The sequence below is a fragment of the Epinephelus lanceolatus genome, chromosome 7 (genome assembly GCF_041903045.1).
Source record: "Epinephelus lanceolatus isolate andai-2023 chromosome 7, ASM4190304v1, whole genome shotgun sequence".
Taxonomy (NCBI): domain Eukaryota; kingdom Metazoa; phylum Chordata; class Actinopteri; order Perciformes; family Serranidae; genus Epinephelus; species Epinephelus lanceolatus.
Genome location: NC_135740.1, coordinates 18,170,682 through 18,185,563, shown reverse-complemented (window position 1 = coordinate 18,185,563; position 14,882 = coordinate 18,170,682). Strand labels below are relative to the sequence as shown.

General features: G+C 40.3%; 1 protein-coding gene across 8 annotated transcripts in view; it reads right to left on the bottom strand.

Annotated features, from left to right (window-relative positions):
- Positions 1-14,163, bottom strand: part of ankhd1 (ankyrin repeat and KH domain containing 1) — a 33,293-nt gene extending 19,130 nt beyond the window's left edge. For 3 of the 8 annotated variants that reach the window (XM_033632666.2, XM_078169256.1, XM_078169257.1), the window contains exons 1-4: positions 13,723-14,141; positions 10,644-10,797; positions 536-692; positions 169-331 (exon numbers count right to left, since the gene is read on the bottom strand). In XM_033632666.2, the coding sequence (XP_033488557.1) occupies positions 169-331; positions 536-692; positions 10,644-10,797; positions 13,723-14,001 (753 nt within the window). In that variant the 5' untranslated portion in view covers positions 14,002-14,141. Of the gene's footprint in view, positions 1-168; positions 332-535; positions 693-10,643; positions 10,798-13,722 lie in introns of all 8 variants that reach the window. The other 5 variants (XM_033632672.2, XM_078169260.1, XM_033632669.2 and 2 more) reach the window with 4 other exon arrangements.
- Positions 14,164-14,882: the final 719 nt, after the last annotated feature.

The following is a 14,882-nucleotide window of genomic DNA, read 5'->3' as shown; positions in this document are numbered from 1 at the left end:
GGAAACAAGCACGGAAGCTTGTCACCAAAACAATCAACTAGAGGTACCATCATCATTTTATCTTAGCTCTGCAGGGAGGTTATTCAAGTGTACAGGCACTACGTGTTGTAAACATGTCAATCACAGTTATACTCAACCACGTCTCACTCCGACCTTGCCTTTACATACCTGTGCAAGTTCATAGTAGCCAGCCGAGCAGGCCAGGCACAGCAGGCTCTCCCCTTCCTCCGTGTGTTCGTTGACGCTTCGTCCCTCGTCGAGCAGTTTGCGCACAGCGTTGACATCCCCATCTGAGCACGCCTCTGCTAAACTACGGCTGAAAATAACCAGACTGCTACAATTACTGCCACTGTGACAGGTGAGCACACATACGCCTCACATTTACACAAACACTTCCAAAGAGCAAACTCACGATCACATGCACACAGTCTGCATGTGCAACTCAGATTTGACAGAAAAGAGAATGACAGGTGTATAATAACTGTGTACAAGACAAACTGACTAACGCCAGTGTCGGTATGGGCGAGATACATACTTGTCGGCTTGGCCGGCGTTGAGTGTGTTTTCAGCTCTCATGCGTGTCAGGGCTGCTGCAGCTTCGTCCAGGGCACAACTCACGGATGACGTCAGTCGCCGTAGCACCTCGGGGTCTGCAAAAGCTTTACCATCGGCAGTGGACAGTTTACCGATGCCTGCCGAACACCAAAAGGGCAGAGGTGCATAGGGCAAGGCAAACCACAGGGGAGCACAACCACACCAGACCAGATGAAGAAGCAAGTCCAGTCCAGCCAATCCAATCCAGGGTTAGTAGCAGCATACACAAAGAGGAAAAAGAAAAAAGAAAAAAAAAAAAAAATCACACACAGAAAACACACACAAGCATTTGTTAATATGGCTTCATATCTTTTTTTTCACTACTTTCAATACACCATCTATGATTCTTAATAACTCCAATATGTATGCCAATGACTCATAAACAATATTTGCTCGACTACTGTTGTCCAGGTAAGAGCAGATCCATGAGCAGAACTTGAATGGATACAGTGAGGGAGGTAATGTTAGTCCTATAGGCGAGTAGATATAGGTGCAGGCTGTTAATGGTTAAAGAGAAAAAGGTCTTCTCCTGTGTGAATTATAGATGGGTAAGAGGCAGTGAATGTGAGGGAAACAGAAACTGAAGACAGTGGTCCAAAAGAGAGAAAAACACAGCTGGGAGAAAAATAAAATGCCATATGAGTGAAAAATGTGTTTGTGTGTGCACGTTTGTCAGGACAGAGAAGAAAAGCCAAAGAGGGGAATGAAAAGGAAGAGTAAGCAGGAGGAGGAAAAAAACGTGTTTGCTAATGGCCTACATTGAAAGATCTCTTTCAGAAGACAGAACAAGGACCATTTCCCAACTAATGAAACTGTTCAAGTATTTGTATTGTGTGTGGCGGCATATGTTTTAAAGGCATGTGGGAAAAAAAGGAAGCAAGACAAGCCAAGAGAGACGGAAAAAAGTGTTGGCCTTGAACTTTTCGGCCTCAGCCCGAAACCCATCTATTAGCCAGGCAGAAGTGAGCTCCGGTCCTTGTGGTCCTCCTGTGTTTTGACCACTAGGTCTGCGACTCAGGCTAAACTTAGCACGGCTCTCAGACAACAATTTCGCAATAGTCCCAAAGGCAGAAGGAAACAAGAGGTCAAGGAAGTTGATCATTAATGTTTTACTGTAGCATGTTTATCTCGGAGAATGCAAGTAGTTCATTGAACCAAAACAGACTGAGGCTGACACATTTTAAATACCTCAGGCCTATTTGTACATTTCTGAAACTACAAGTTTCCTCAGCTGTGGATCACACCTTAAACAGACATAACTGATCATCTGTTTAGATCAAACTGGACACTGTGCTCTCACTGAGGTCGAGACTGTGACTCTGTGAGTACTAGCGTATATTTTTGTTGTGTTTTGACTGAAACGAGTAACTGGCTAGCCACTGAGCAGCCTACACCCACTGTACCACCAACGCACTGTGCAATCTGGAGAAACATTTTTATCCGAGTTGCTAATTAAAAGTTCAGTTTGTTTGAGAGCAGCCGACACAAAATTGCAAGCAGGTCACCTTAAAACCTCGCTGAATTTCTGAACAAAGCAGTTGTCATCTGTTGTTTTAACATGAATGAATCAGCTTGTCCATCGGTAAATTAACTTCCTGATGTAGGAAATGGCTCACTAGGCAGGAGTAAAGATGACTTGCATCTTTTTTATCCAACAACATACTAGCAACTGGTTCTGATTTAAGCTGTTTTCAGCATTTTAGAATGACCATATAAAACAGGGCATATTCAGACACTGGAATTATGACCTTTTCAAGATCATTTTAAACCAAATTTAAGGCAGATTTCTTGACAAAACATATTTTTCTTATTCAAGCATTGCAGGTAAATATAAAAGGCAAGTAGAATATGTGTAGAAATAAAGTTATCGGAATGAGTTAGGTTCATCAGATATAAAGGAAAGTATTAGCTTCAGTGGTAGATTTGTAACATCAGAAATGTGTTGGTTCACGCAGTTGAGTTTGACCCATTTTGACAAAAGATTAAATTAGATTAAATGTTCACATATTAAAATTTAAGACTATTCAATGACTTTTAGGGACTCTTACTTAAAAAATTGAATTCAAGACATTTTAGACTTTTTACAAACCTGCAGACACCCTGACAAAGTATCCCTAGCTCCTGGCTGAGACCTGCCTTGGCCTTTAACCACGCAGCACAAAATGTGTTTGAATCCGTGGAATCAATTCCAAATCCAGGATGAAAGGGATGTACAGTGTGTTTACCCATAAGCACTTGTTCCTGCACTGCTCCCCCCAAAACTCTAACATGTTTACACAGATAACAAGATCTTCTATCTAGCTGGGCTAACATAAAGTGTCAATGGAGGTGTATATACCAAATGGCAGTCCAAAACATACAGATGGCATTCCCACTAACCTGGAAGCACCGTTGGTAAGACATTTACATGGTATTTACGTTGCAGCACAGCTTCAACAGGTTATTTAAGGTGGTAGTTGTCTTCACGTGGGTCACATTAACTTAGCGTCTGATCGTTTAAAGATACACTAACCAAGATCATTGGTTACTTTTTGTAAACACGTTCGCCAGCAAAAGTGAAGGTGATAGTAGAAGCCAACCCCAGATTCACTGTCATTTGGTGTTTTGGCTCGTGATAGTTGTGCCTTTTTTTTGGCACTGTGTCTCTTCGACACCTGGTCCCTACCTTTTTATATACCCCCAACCTCACCAGGGTGCTGTGAGGGTACATGCACATTATCATCCTGAACTTGAAAAATAAGAAAATACACACAGAAGGAGAGTCTCTGCAGAAAATTACACCGCCACACACTTACTTAGAGATAAGTCAGAGGGATACTCGGGTTAATATTCAGAAAGATGAACAGGAAACACTGTATTAGCTATATAAAAATGAGAGGTCAAATGAGGAATTGCGTAGCCTTTTTTTTGCCATCTTTTTCTTCTGAGGCTAGTTATTGTTTGTACGTAGAAACACCACTTTTCGTCTTTTCCACCTTTCGGAGAAATGAGCAAAACTAAAACAGAAAATGATATCAGAGATGTGTGGTTTCGAAGATGGTTTCGTTTCCCACACCAATAATTTACTTTAAGAAAACAGGTCAAAAGTGAGCTTCTAGTGGTGGCCTGTCTCACGGGTGGCATGGAGAACTTGTTGCACTCTGGGTAAGATGTAGCAATGTTAGCACTGTTGAGTCTTGGCTAATGAGTCACTGCTGTTTCTGGTGTTTATTATAGTCAGCAATGTTGCTTTTAACACAGATGTAAAATGTGTGTACAGGAGTTAGTCTGAAAACCCTATTTACTTTGTGTTGTCAGTGAAGAAAACATATCCCCTTGTTAAAGATGAGAAATTACTACTACGTACTACGTAACTGCAGAAATAAAGTGGTCAAGAGATGAATATTACTAACCAGATAACATATTGGTCACACTTTGTCAGCTGTATCTATATATATATAGGCTCTAAAGACCATCTACAGAGTCACAATATGAGAGCTCTCACATTCTCCCTGCAGTTGATTTACTATTTTTGTCCCTTTGACTTTTACTTCATTAATTAGTTTGTGCCATTTATTACTGGATCGTATCTGCACTGAACCTCTGACCTTTATTTTTGAGTTTGGTTCTTTTGTACTTTGTCTGCTTTGTGTTGTTGTTCTGAAACTTTTATACTGCTGTATTAAGAAGGGCTCCGTTTGCAAAGAGGTTTCACACCTCCTTTGTTAAAACTCACGGTTTAGTTTGCATTGCTTTGACTCGTGCGTCTATCAGCTTTGTTTATTTCCATTATATTTAACTTTAAACTGTCATTTTAAATGCTGCACAATGCATTTGTATCCAACGACATACAGTACTTATAGTGTGCGTTTGTAAGGTCTGAAACAAATAAACCTGCCTTCTCTTTCCTTTTAAACCTGAGAATAAGGGAGTTCCACACTGTTTTTTTGTTATTGTGCAAAATTATTTGACAGAGGAACCTGTGACTGCCAAGATATGACAAAAGGGGGGATTTAATTCTTATTAATCTCATGACAGCACACCCACATGTCTCATTTCCAAGCAGAGAACAACAAAGGTTCCCCAAAAAGAATATATGAGGGTTTGAGCCTTAAAAGCACCCTGAGGAATAATAACTGTAAACTGTTTTGTTTGCACTGAATGATACTCCTTAAAGTGCATTTGTACCCTTAAGGGTATATAAAAATGTCCTATGTATTTCTTAATATTTTTACGCCTGTTGGAATGTGTTTTTTGTGTATAATTGCTAATAGAAAACAGTCTTTTTCTTCTCTTTTTACAGACACAGTGCTACTTTTTGCAACACAAACAACTGTGATATGTTTCACCACCTTTAGCAGTCATCAAAATGTCTATCATTTAACACCCATGCTCAGCGCGTACATGCGTCCTCATCCGAACACTGGTCGAGCACTATATACCAACAATTTTTGTAAATGTGCTAGGGCTGCACAATTAATCGAATATTAATCACGATCACGATTTTAGCTTCACACAATTACATAAATATGATCGGCTGCGATACTGACATCAAAATGTGTGCTCTACTCATAGAAAACTCTGCTGCATATCAAATAAAGTGCTCCCTAAACAAACAGCAAGCCTCAAGTTTGGAAGAGCTGTCCTGTACGTGTGCACGCTGCAGCAGCCTGTGGAAAAACTGTCCTGGATGTTGCAAATGCAGACACGCGAAACATGCATCATCAACCATCATTATCCATTGTTTGGAGACAGGAGTGAACAAATCATATGCAAAGAATGCATTCGAGGTTTGTGTGCCACAAAGCAGCACAACTACCTTGTTAAGCCACCTGAAAAAAAAAAACACCACAACCTGCAGTGCGATGAATGCATGGAGGCCAAGATGGATAAGGTCGCTAACATTACTGTACCGTTGCCATTAATCCTCGTCCTCGCCCAGTGTCAACTCAGTACTGTGACCACTGTAAAAAATATATCTATGGGCCTACATACAGCGTTGAATGCATATCCATAGAAGATGCACTATAGTCAGATGAAGAAGAACCTTATTTTAAAGAAGTATTTTGAAAGGGAAAGCAGTGCTCTGTTGATTTAATATTGGGTAAAAAGTTGTGTCACAATGTTATTTATATTTTGCTTCTAGGAGACGCACTGTGGAAAAGGACCGGTCTTATGTTGATGGAAAGATTAGTACATTCGGAATGTAGTACAACATGGAAGTAAAAGCAGTGCTCTGCTTATTTAAATGTCAAAGTGCAATGATATTATTTTGTCCCTAAAAAGGATGAATAATTATGATAAGTAATTGTGATCTCAATATCTATCAATATAAGCATGATTATTATTTTGTTCATAGTAGCCCTAACATGTGCAAACACTACATTGTGTTCACAAACACAACAGGGTATATTTTAATGTAAATTTATACAATATCTAATAATAGGTCTGCAAAGGAGGGGCAAAAACTTGGTCATCTAGATAGGGAGAGCCTGTCTATCAGCGTACAACTACCTTAGCTGTTGCTAGGGCTGGGCAATTAGTCAAATTTCATTTTCAATAATGGCTTCCAACTAGGGCTGGGCAGTATGACCTAAAATTTATATCACGGTATAAATCGAATCCCTTCACGGTAATGGTATATATCGCGGTATAAATTTAAGTGTAAAAGTTATAATAGAAGTGTTTCTGAATGGGTTTTGTAGTCTCTTAGCAAAGCTAAATTGATATAAAAAAAAAAAAAACAACAACAACAACAAAAGCAAAGATATAATGTATTTTTTAGAGCATTTATTGTGCAGAATGCAGGTCTCAAAACTCAAAATTAAAACCCAGTACTCTATGGTGCAAAATGTCCCCTGAGATCTATATCAAAAGGTAATTTCCTTCTTTTAGCAAAATCCTAAATGACTGAGTTGTGTTTTTTCCACCTGGACCTTTATGCTCTGCCATTTCTCCTCTAATCATCACGCTGTAACCTGTGACAGGCTGCTATGATACCACAACTATCACACATTCACATATGGAGTTTTTTGTGGAGCCCCTAGCGTCACATTACCAAAGGTTTATGACAAACTCTCTTGCCGAAAACCAACTCCTGTGTGCGCACGGCGAGAGAGGAGAGGGAGAGAGGGAGAGAGTGCTGCCAAAGGAAACACTGAATGAGTTCCCTCTGAGCGGTAAGTCGCTAAAAGAGTCTGAGAAGTCCGGGGCTGTTCATAAGACATTAACTCACTCACAAGTTCTCCAGCAACACATGTTGCATGTGCTACGCTAAATCACGGACGTGAACCAGCTCCTCTTGCTCCGCTGTCTCTGTGCTCGCAGCCATTTTCATACTGAGGCAGGTGCGATGACGTCATCGACGATAGGATGGTAGAGCGCAAATCTCTACCGTGGGCCAAATTTATATCATTTCTACCGTCTACCACATATACCGTGCAGCCCTACTTCCAACGGTTAAGAAAACAAGATAATCAAGATAGATCGATTATTGTACCACATGACGTTTCACAGCTGGGCGCTCAGTGTTGCCAACTTGATGACTTTTTTGCAAGATTTAGCTGCTTTTTGGACCCTCTGGTGACTTCACGAGTGTCTCGGGGTGGCTGCTTACATTTCATTTTATGACAGCATCACCTGAAGATGTTGATTAATGGAATGAGACAAAAAAAGACTGGAAGGCAAGACCTTCTCCCCACAGTGTTCAGGCAGCCTTGCACTTCAGATTCAGACAGTGCCAAAGTGAAAGCTAGCTACTGCTATAGAGTGTTGATAATTGTGGGTATCCTACCACAAGCATATTGTCAAAGTGCTTAAACCCTGCTACAACATATACATTTAGGTCAGTCCGTTTTGTCTGTTCTGGTTAAACAAGCACAAGCTGCAGTTCAGGAATGATCAACGGGTTTGAGTCTTATGATGGAGAATTACATTACATTATTTGTGTTGTTTATTTATATTTAGTTTTTCTTACTGACGATATGCCAGTATTAGTGTCTTAACTGTCACAAAATAATTAAGGCCAATGCCAATGTTCCCAAAGTCACTGAGTACAAATGTAAACTAATCATGATCTCAAAAGTGACAAAAATAATCGTGATTACGATTTTTGCCACAAACTAGCAGCCCAAGCTGTGGTTGAGAACTTGCTGATTTCTGTCACATTTTTCTCATCTCTTTTCTGAAAACACACTGCCTGTCATCGCTGGCAATACAGAGGCAAAGGCAGTTCAGCAGGAGCACAAACTGTGACAGGAGCAGGACTGTGATTATTGCAGAGAAAAGAACATGCGGGGGAAAGCCCATTTTCACACCTATGCACACCTGGCCAGCAGAAAGCTACATGACCACTGGGTTGTAACAGGCGATGCAGACCTATGCGTATTCTGCCCTTTGAAAGAATCTTTTCATCACTTTGAAAGAAAAAAATCTGGTCTAGAGTTTTAGTCTAAAAGTCCACGTGAACCAACTAATGGATCGATAGATGACACAGATGTCCCCTGGTTTAAGACTGTAGCAACAACACATTAAAAATGTTTTGTTTTGGCTTGCTACAGTCAAGAAACAAAAATGTAAACATTAAATAATGCTAAAACACTGATATGTTGTTTTATACACTCAGTGACCATTTTATTAGGTACACCTGTACAATTTAATGAAATCCAAAACGGTTTTGCCACAAAGTCTACTTTTATAGCACCTATAAATGTTGAGTGTTTTTGTACACTGTCACAGAAGTGTTTATTTCATCATGTTTTAGTGCTGCGGTCATAGTTAGTGATGGTGTTGTACTGGACTGCATTATATTGAGGTGTTTCTAATATTCTGAGGGCAAACGGGGAGGGGGAAAAAATGATATAGTCAAATGCACCACCACCTTTAACTATGACCTAATAAACATAAACTTTAATTTACATAATTAATGTTAACAAAAACAAAACATCATAAACTTTGCAAAGGTAAACTATATGGCAGAGCTGTACTATTTATTGCAGTAGATGGTAAAGATGTAGCTAATAAAGTGACCACTGTATGTAACTCTGTGAAAGCCGTCTGTAATCTCAAACAATCGTTCTGTCCATTTTCAGAATCTTTTATCAGTTTTTCATCAGTTATTTAAAGTTAATGTTAACTAGGTTTTGTGTTTGTGTTCTGTGCACTTTACGACCATTTTTTTTTACTCATCAGACTACAGCTTTATCAACAAGAGAACTGCAGATATTATGCCAAGTATGGTAGTATCACTAGCTTTCATGAATAATCCATGATGACATTTCTTACATCTTGCGTTTGTTGCAAATTTCTGTTGAGTATGAATAGTTTCTTTACAACACCTACAACAGGCTTGATAAAACAAAACAGAAAATCCCTACACATTTCAGGAGGCATTATTCAAAGGACTAAGGATGTCACCAACAAGGTTTTTAACCAGGTCACAACCTGAGTCCGTGAATATCAACTAACTCTTGACACCAAATTTGATCACTGAACATTTTGCTTAAATCTGCCCTAGTTTAAAGGGCTGCCCAACCAAAAATGACAGCTGTAACTATACCAATGTGAGCCAGCATTCACACTGATGAACGTTAATGTTGTGTTAACAGTGGTGCCAAGCATGCGCTGTGTACTCCTGCTGTGTGAGCAGCTTACGCCATGTAAATAGATTCTGACTGGCTGTCAGTGTTTGCATCATTCATGAAATCGCTCCAAAAATGATCCTGACTTTATCGTTCACCACTGTGGTTGATATGATTGTGGAGCGGACCATCCATTTGAGTTAAATGATTTTTTGAACAATATATTTATAGTTATAATTACTGTTATTGTTACACATTAAGAAAACATAGCAAATGGACTCTTTTCCTTTGATAGTTTCCTGTATTATTTTTGTATAATGGCCTGTTTTGGATTTTAGAGAAGAGTGTCGGCCAACTTTTGTGGCAGGTCTCTCTTCATTCCCCACAAGAACAAAATGCTTAAGTTAAGCAACCGTTGGTGAGCAGCAGGACAGTGTCAAAATGTTTTGTTGGCTCCGCAATCCAGCGCAATGGATTGGAAGGGAAACAATGACCCAACAGCTATGAAGGGTAAAGACCTAAAATTTATTTTTAAATTAAAGTGTTTACATCCATGTCAGATTACCATCATGGATATTGTAGTCCTTTTCATAGATACAGCCCAATGTAAGGGGTCTAAAATGTATTGGAAAAATGAAAATAACCTCAACGACTTATTAAACATAATCGGTTGTAAATCTTTTGCAATAAATAATTGTCTGAAGTCTGCAGGTCATTAACATCACCAGGCTCTTGGCATCTTTTTAGCTACTTTGTTCATACAAAGAATGATGAGAGGATGTCCAAACCTTCGTGCCACAACTATTACAAACAAACATTCCACTTTCTACTGTATTACTGTATTACAGGAATAGTAGACCTCACAAATCAATATAAGAAAAGATTTAAAGTATCATTATTACTATTATCATCATTATTCAAGCTGTAATAGATCTTAAGCAAACGGATAACGTATGTTGTCACCTCTTCTGTTCCGACTAGTCAGGGAGAAAGGGGAATAGAATGAGATTAGCCATTAGCCGTTCAACACAGGCTCTCTGCATGCTGTGGAGGCTCAAGCGTGTTGCAGCGTTAATCTGCCCGGTAATGTTCATAAGCCCAAACGAGGCCAGGACACCCAGGCCTAATGGATTAATCTACACAGACCTTCTTACACCTAGATTACAAATTCTAATCAAACTAATTTACCCAAATCACCTTCAAACTATGTGCTGATATGACACTTGCAGAACCGGCAGGTTCTCTTCATTGCCATTTCAGCCTCGGGGCCTTACACACCAAGACCTCAACTTTTGTTGGGATTTGAAAGGGATAGGGGGAAAGAAGCTGAGGCAGAAAGGTGTGGTTTTACTTACACAAAGTTACTGTATGTTAAAGAACAACTCAATACTGGTGTGAGCAAAACAGGTGTGGCCAATGAGATACTGGTCACCTACAAACAAACATGTGTCAAGTCTTATGCTGAATTAAGTTGAGACGACTCAGTCGTACCTGCAGCTTCCAGTAGAGCTTCAAGTCGAGCCTGTGTCTCTGGATCAACAGTCCTCAAATCTACTCCATCTGTAGCGCTTGACAAAAGCAACTCTGACGCCGTCTTCATGATGGGGTTATCCAAGTCCTCCTGGTCCAAAATGAATGACTCCACCTGGAAGAGTAACAGAGACGAGGATAACAGAATTATTACTGGCCCTTTAACATTAATTCATATAAAGTCTTGACCTCCACTAGTGCTTGTAATATATAATAACTCCTAATAAAGTGTGAAAACATTGTAACATACATTATGTTGCTAAATACATCTCTCTCGCTTTTTTAACACAAGGAGAGACAAAAGGAGCACAGGGATACGAGGGTCAAAGCACAGGAAGTGCTTCGGCCAGGAATTAAAACCTCTACACACAAGAGATACTGAGAGTTACATTTTGTTCATCAAAATACCCGAACTGAATCCACATCAGAAAACTTAACTAGAACAACAACCAGTGTAGCTGCTATGTCAGTTAATGCTTTTGTAAATCAAGTCCCAATTCATATTTTTTACCTCATAAATTACAGCTATACTCACATGTTGTGTCACAAGAAGAAAGGGTGCTTTTTTTAAGTGATCACTAATCACTTACTAAATCAATTATTGATGTTAACAAATACACCAAGCTGACTTGTTTAAATTGAATTAAGTTTATATTTATATTTAGTGATTTTCAGAGAATCTGCTGGTTCAATTCCTGTGTTTTAATTTTAGAGATGAGACTTTAGCACCGCAAGGCGTTGTGGAAATTACTCATGACATATTTTGGTACACAGGTGAGATAAATCCCTAAGCTAGCCTCATCTTACAGCATGAACTAGTATCTCCATAACACTAAGCAATTAAATGAAGCCAATACGCCAACCTTTCAAATAAAATGTAGACTGTACAGAGGCTAAATTAAAACTACAGATTAGAGCTCTTGATTTAAAAAACACTGTCTTAGAATTTAATTTTGATATGGAAAAAGTATACCTAGTTATACTGACCCCTGTTTACAGTGTTAGTGCGGGAAAAAAAGCAATATATTACATACATCAGAAGTCACAACTAACTCAGCCTACCTAAAAGGTGATATTTTAAAATAATTATAAGGTTTTGAATAAATTACAAGCATTCACATCATTCAACAGTTTACAAAACAACCTTTGACAATGAGTGAAGCGGTAACGATCCCTGTCTATGGCCATCCATAAGCTGCAGCCGGCTTTTAGGGCCTGGCCTATAGAGCAAACGTTGGGAGAGTCAGCATTCAGCAATGTGGAGGAATTCAGCTATACGATAGGAACGCCGAGCAAAACAACCCATGGGGGATGTAGTTCCACGGAGGCCTTTATAATCAACAATGGACATCAGTCTCCACTATTAATGAACTACAGTTCCCAGAGTGGTGGTATCCAGAGAGCTGGAAAGGCCTAGAATGGCATCTGCTTAATCCTGGGGCTCAGATTTTAGCTACTGCCCAGAGCAGCGAGCTCTCCACTGGAGTAAAACACCACAACAAACGCTCCCTTTCAGGCTTCTATAGGAGGCTGGGTGAGTGAGGAAATATGACACGGGGGACACACATTTGCAATTTGATTCAATTAAACTGCCAGAGGTGTTATGGTCAAACTTGATATTATCTTCCTCTGCTGCTACACAGCTGATGCTCAGACAGAAATGCCCAGCCTACACTGACATTAGTATCAACTGACATCCTTCCTGTCATGCCTGCAGTATGTGTCAGACCGATACCCCTTTGGTCAGATATTAGTTAAGTGTAATATAGACAGCTCAACAGGTAATATGCATTGCTCTACCGTGCAAATTCCCTCCACACACATACCTCTTTGATGATAGTGTGTCTGACAGTAAATGCTGCATCACCTCTTAGATGATAATGAATTTTACCTTACCATGAAAATGTCATTAAGCTGAGACCTTTGATACGTTTGTGCAAATAATATATGTGCCATCTAGCCGTCTGACAAGTCCCATTCCTGTGTCTGCTGCAGTCATATGATATGGTAAACTCGATTACATGACAATAGTGTGGCTGAGAAGCCCTGATATCTTAAAACTGGCTGCTCACATTGGAGCAGGCACGCAGTAAAAAGGGTTTGGTTATGACAAAGTAACCTTTTGATTATTTCTGAGAAAATTCCCCAAGAGGCGGTTTTGTCACGCTGTCATTTAAGCAGGTGATTTTAGGTGACACATGAAATTTGTGCTATAGCGACAAATATTGTGTATTCTTCTGAGCTGATATAAAGCATGTCTGAAGTATGTTTAGCTGAGGAGGACATGCCATCACACCTGTCCCCGTGTGTGACTGCCAGCACATGGAAAGTTGGACACCTCTCAAACCTGAACTCTAGCTGCTCTCAATTGTGACAACGCAAATCGAATTGACACATTGGTAGTGGCTATCTGACCGAAAGAGCCGAGGGATGGAAAAAACCCAGCTGGTTTATTTGTCAACACCAACTGTCGAAAATTCGAGGAGTTCCGCGAGGAAAAGCATTATCTATACGTATCGAAAAGTTAGCTCAGGGACGATCGGAGTTCATTTACATGATTTGGAAAAGTGACGTAATTGCACCACAACTACGAAATGGCAGATAGTTAGCTGGCCGTGTACGTCCGTGGGTTTACGGGCATCTTCCATTTGCCGTGGCTGGAAAGCTGTTGGAAGAGCTGCAAACTTGTGATGGGTGTTGCGAGACGACAGCACCGAGCGAGGCCGTCGTCGCTTCCACCCGAACTAGGCCGTGGTCACAGCCTGCGCTGCATAAATAAAACATTTCAGCCGCTCAGCGTGAACAACTGCCTGTGTCTCACCAAACATTATCCACATCAAACCCTCCATAAGCATCTGAGCTGGCAAGAGGTGTTATTCGATTAAACTGCTGGGTTATTTTACGTAATTTCAGCGGCCTGGGAGGGGGTGGTTGCCAACTGCGAGCTAATCGCTAGCTAGCAGCCAGCTCGCGCTAGGAGAGGAATGTTGCTTAGCTCTCTGGTTAGGCTTAGCTAACTAGCTTAGCTTAGCGTAGCTACCTCTGAAACCTCGTCTTCGTCGCTGCCGGATCCTGGACCCGAGGAGAGGACGGCCGCGGCCGCTAGTTTGAAATCCAGTCTTTCTGCTGCAGGCCCGCCTGGTTCACCGTACAAGCGTACTTTCTTTCCACCTACACCAATCCCAATGCCCCCTAGTCCGACTCCTCCTGGTGTCGCTCCTACCCCCATCCCTGCCACTGGGGAGCGAGGAGTCACCGAGTCAATCTCGTCCTCGAAGCCGTCCGTCAGCATTGCCGTCCCGGCTACTGCATCCTGCATACTTATGTTCACGATACGTGTGTTCACGAGCTAGTTGTTGACTTAAACGTCCGTCCAGGCTGTTTCTTTTAGGATATTTGCGTGATTTTACTTCAGGGAATCCAAAAACTCTCCCGAAGCGAGGGTTGAGGAGGATCTCTTTCCCCCAGCCATTAACTTTCTAACAACCTAACCCGATACGCACTGTTTCTCAGAAAGACCGCCTCTGTAGGAAATCCTGACAATCCTATTGGCTTAGCAGGAAAAAGCTCTCTTTCCAATTGGACGAGGTTAACGTTTGTCAAACATGAGACCGCAACGTCATGTTAGGTTTACCAATATCACGAGGCTGTAGAACGAACGTCAAGACATGACATGGTAGGCCAACTTAACTGGTAGCTAGCTTTACTAGTTCATGTAAACTCTTATTGGGAAATCACTTATGTGTAAGGGCCACAGTGACAGTAAGCCGGTACCTGTTGTAAATTTTAATGACTCATTTTATGTAATTTTAAACGGCAATGAATAGCAATATATAGCTGAACTTCACAATCTACATATGCTGTAAATTATGTCTTTAATTTGTTAGTGATGATTAATAAGGTTGGAATTAGAAAAAAATAAAGAGGACATTTTAAGGGTCAATAATATGACACAAAACATACATCCACACATAGAAAAACAAGAAAAAAAACAATGTCCACCTTGTATTATAATCACATTTGTTATTTAAAATGAGCCTCTTAAATATGTACATAGATGTTTTGCTGCAAGTGAGTATATTGTATATATGATATACTTTAACTTATTGTGTATACTTACACATACTTACATAATGGAGACAAAAACACACATTGGTTTCACCAGTGACCTCAGCCACAGAAATCAAGAACTTAATTTCC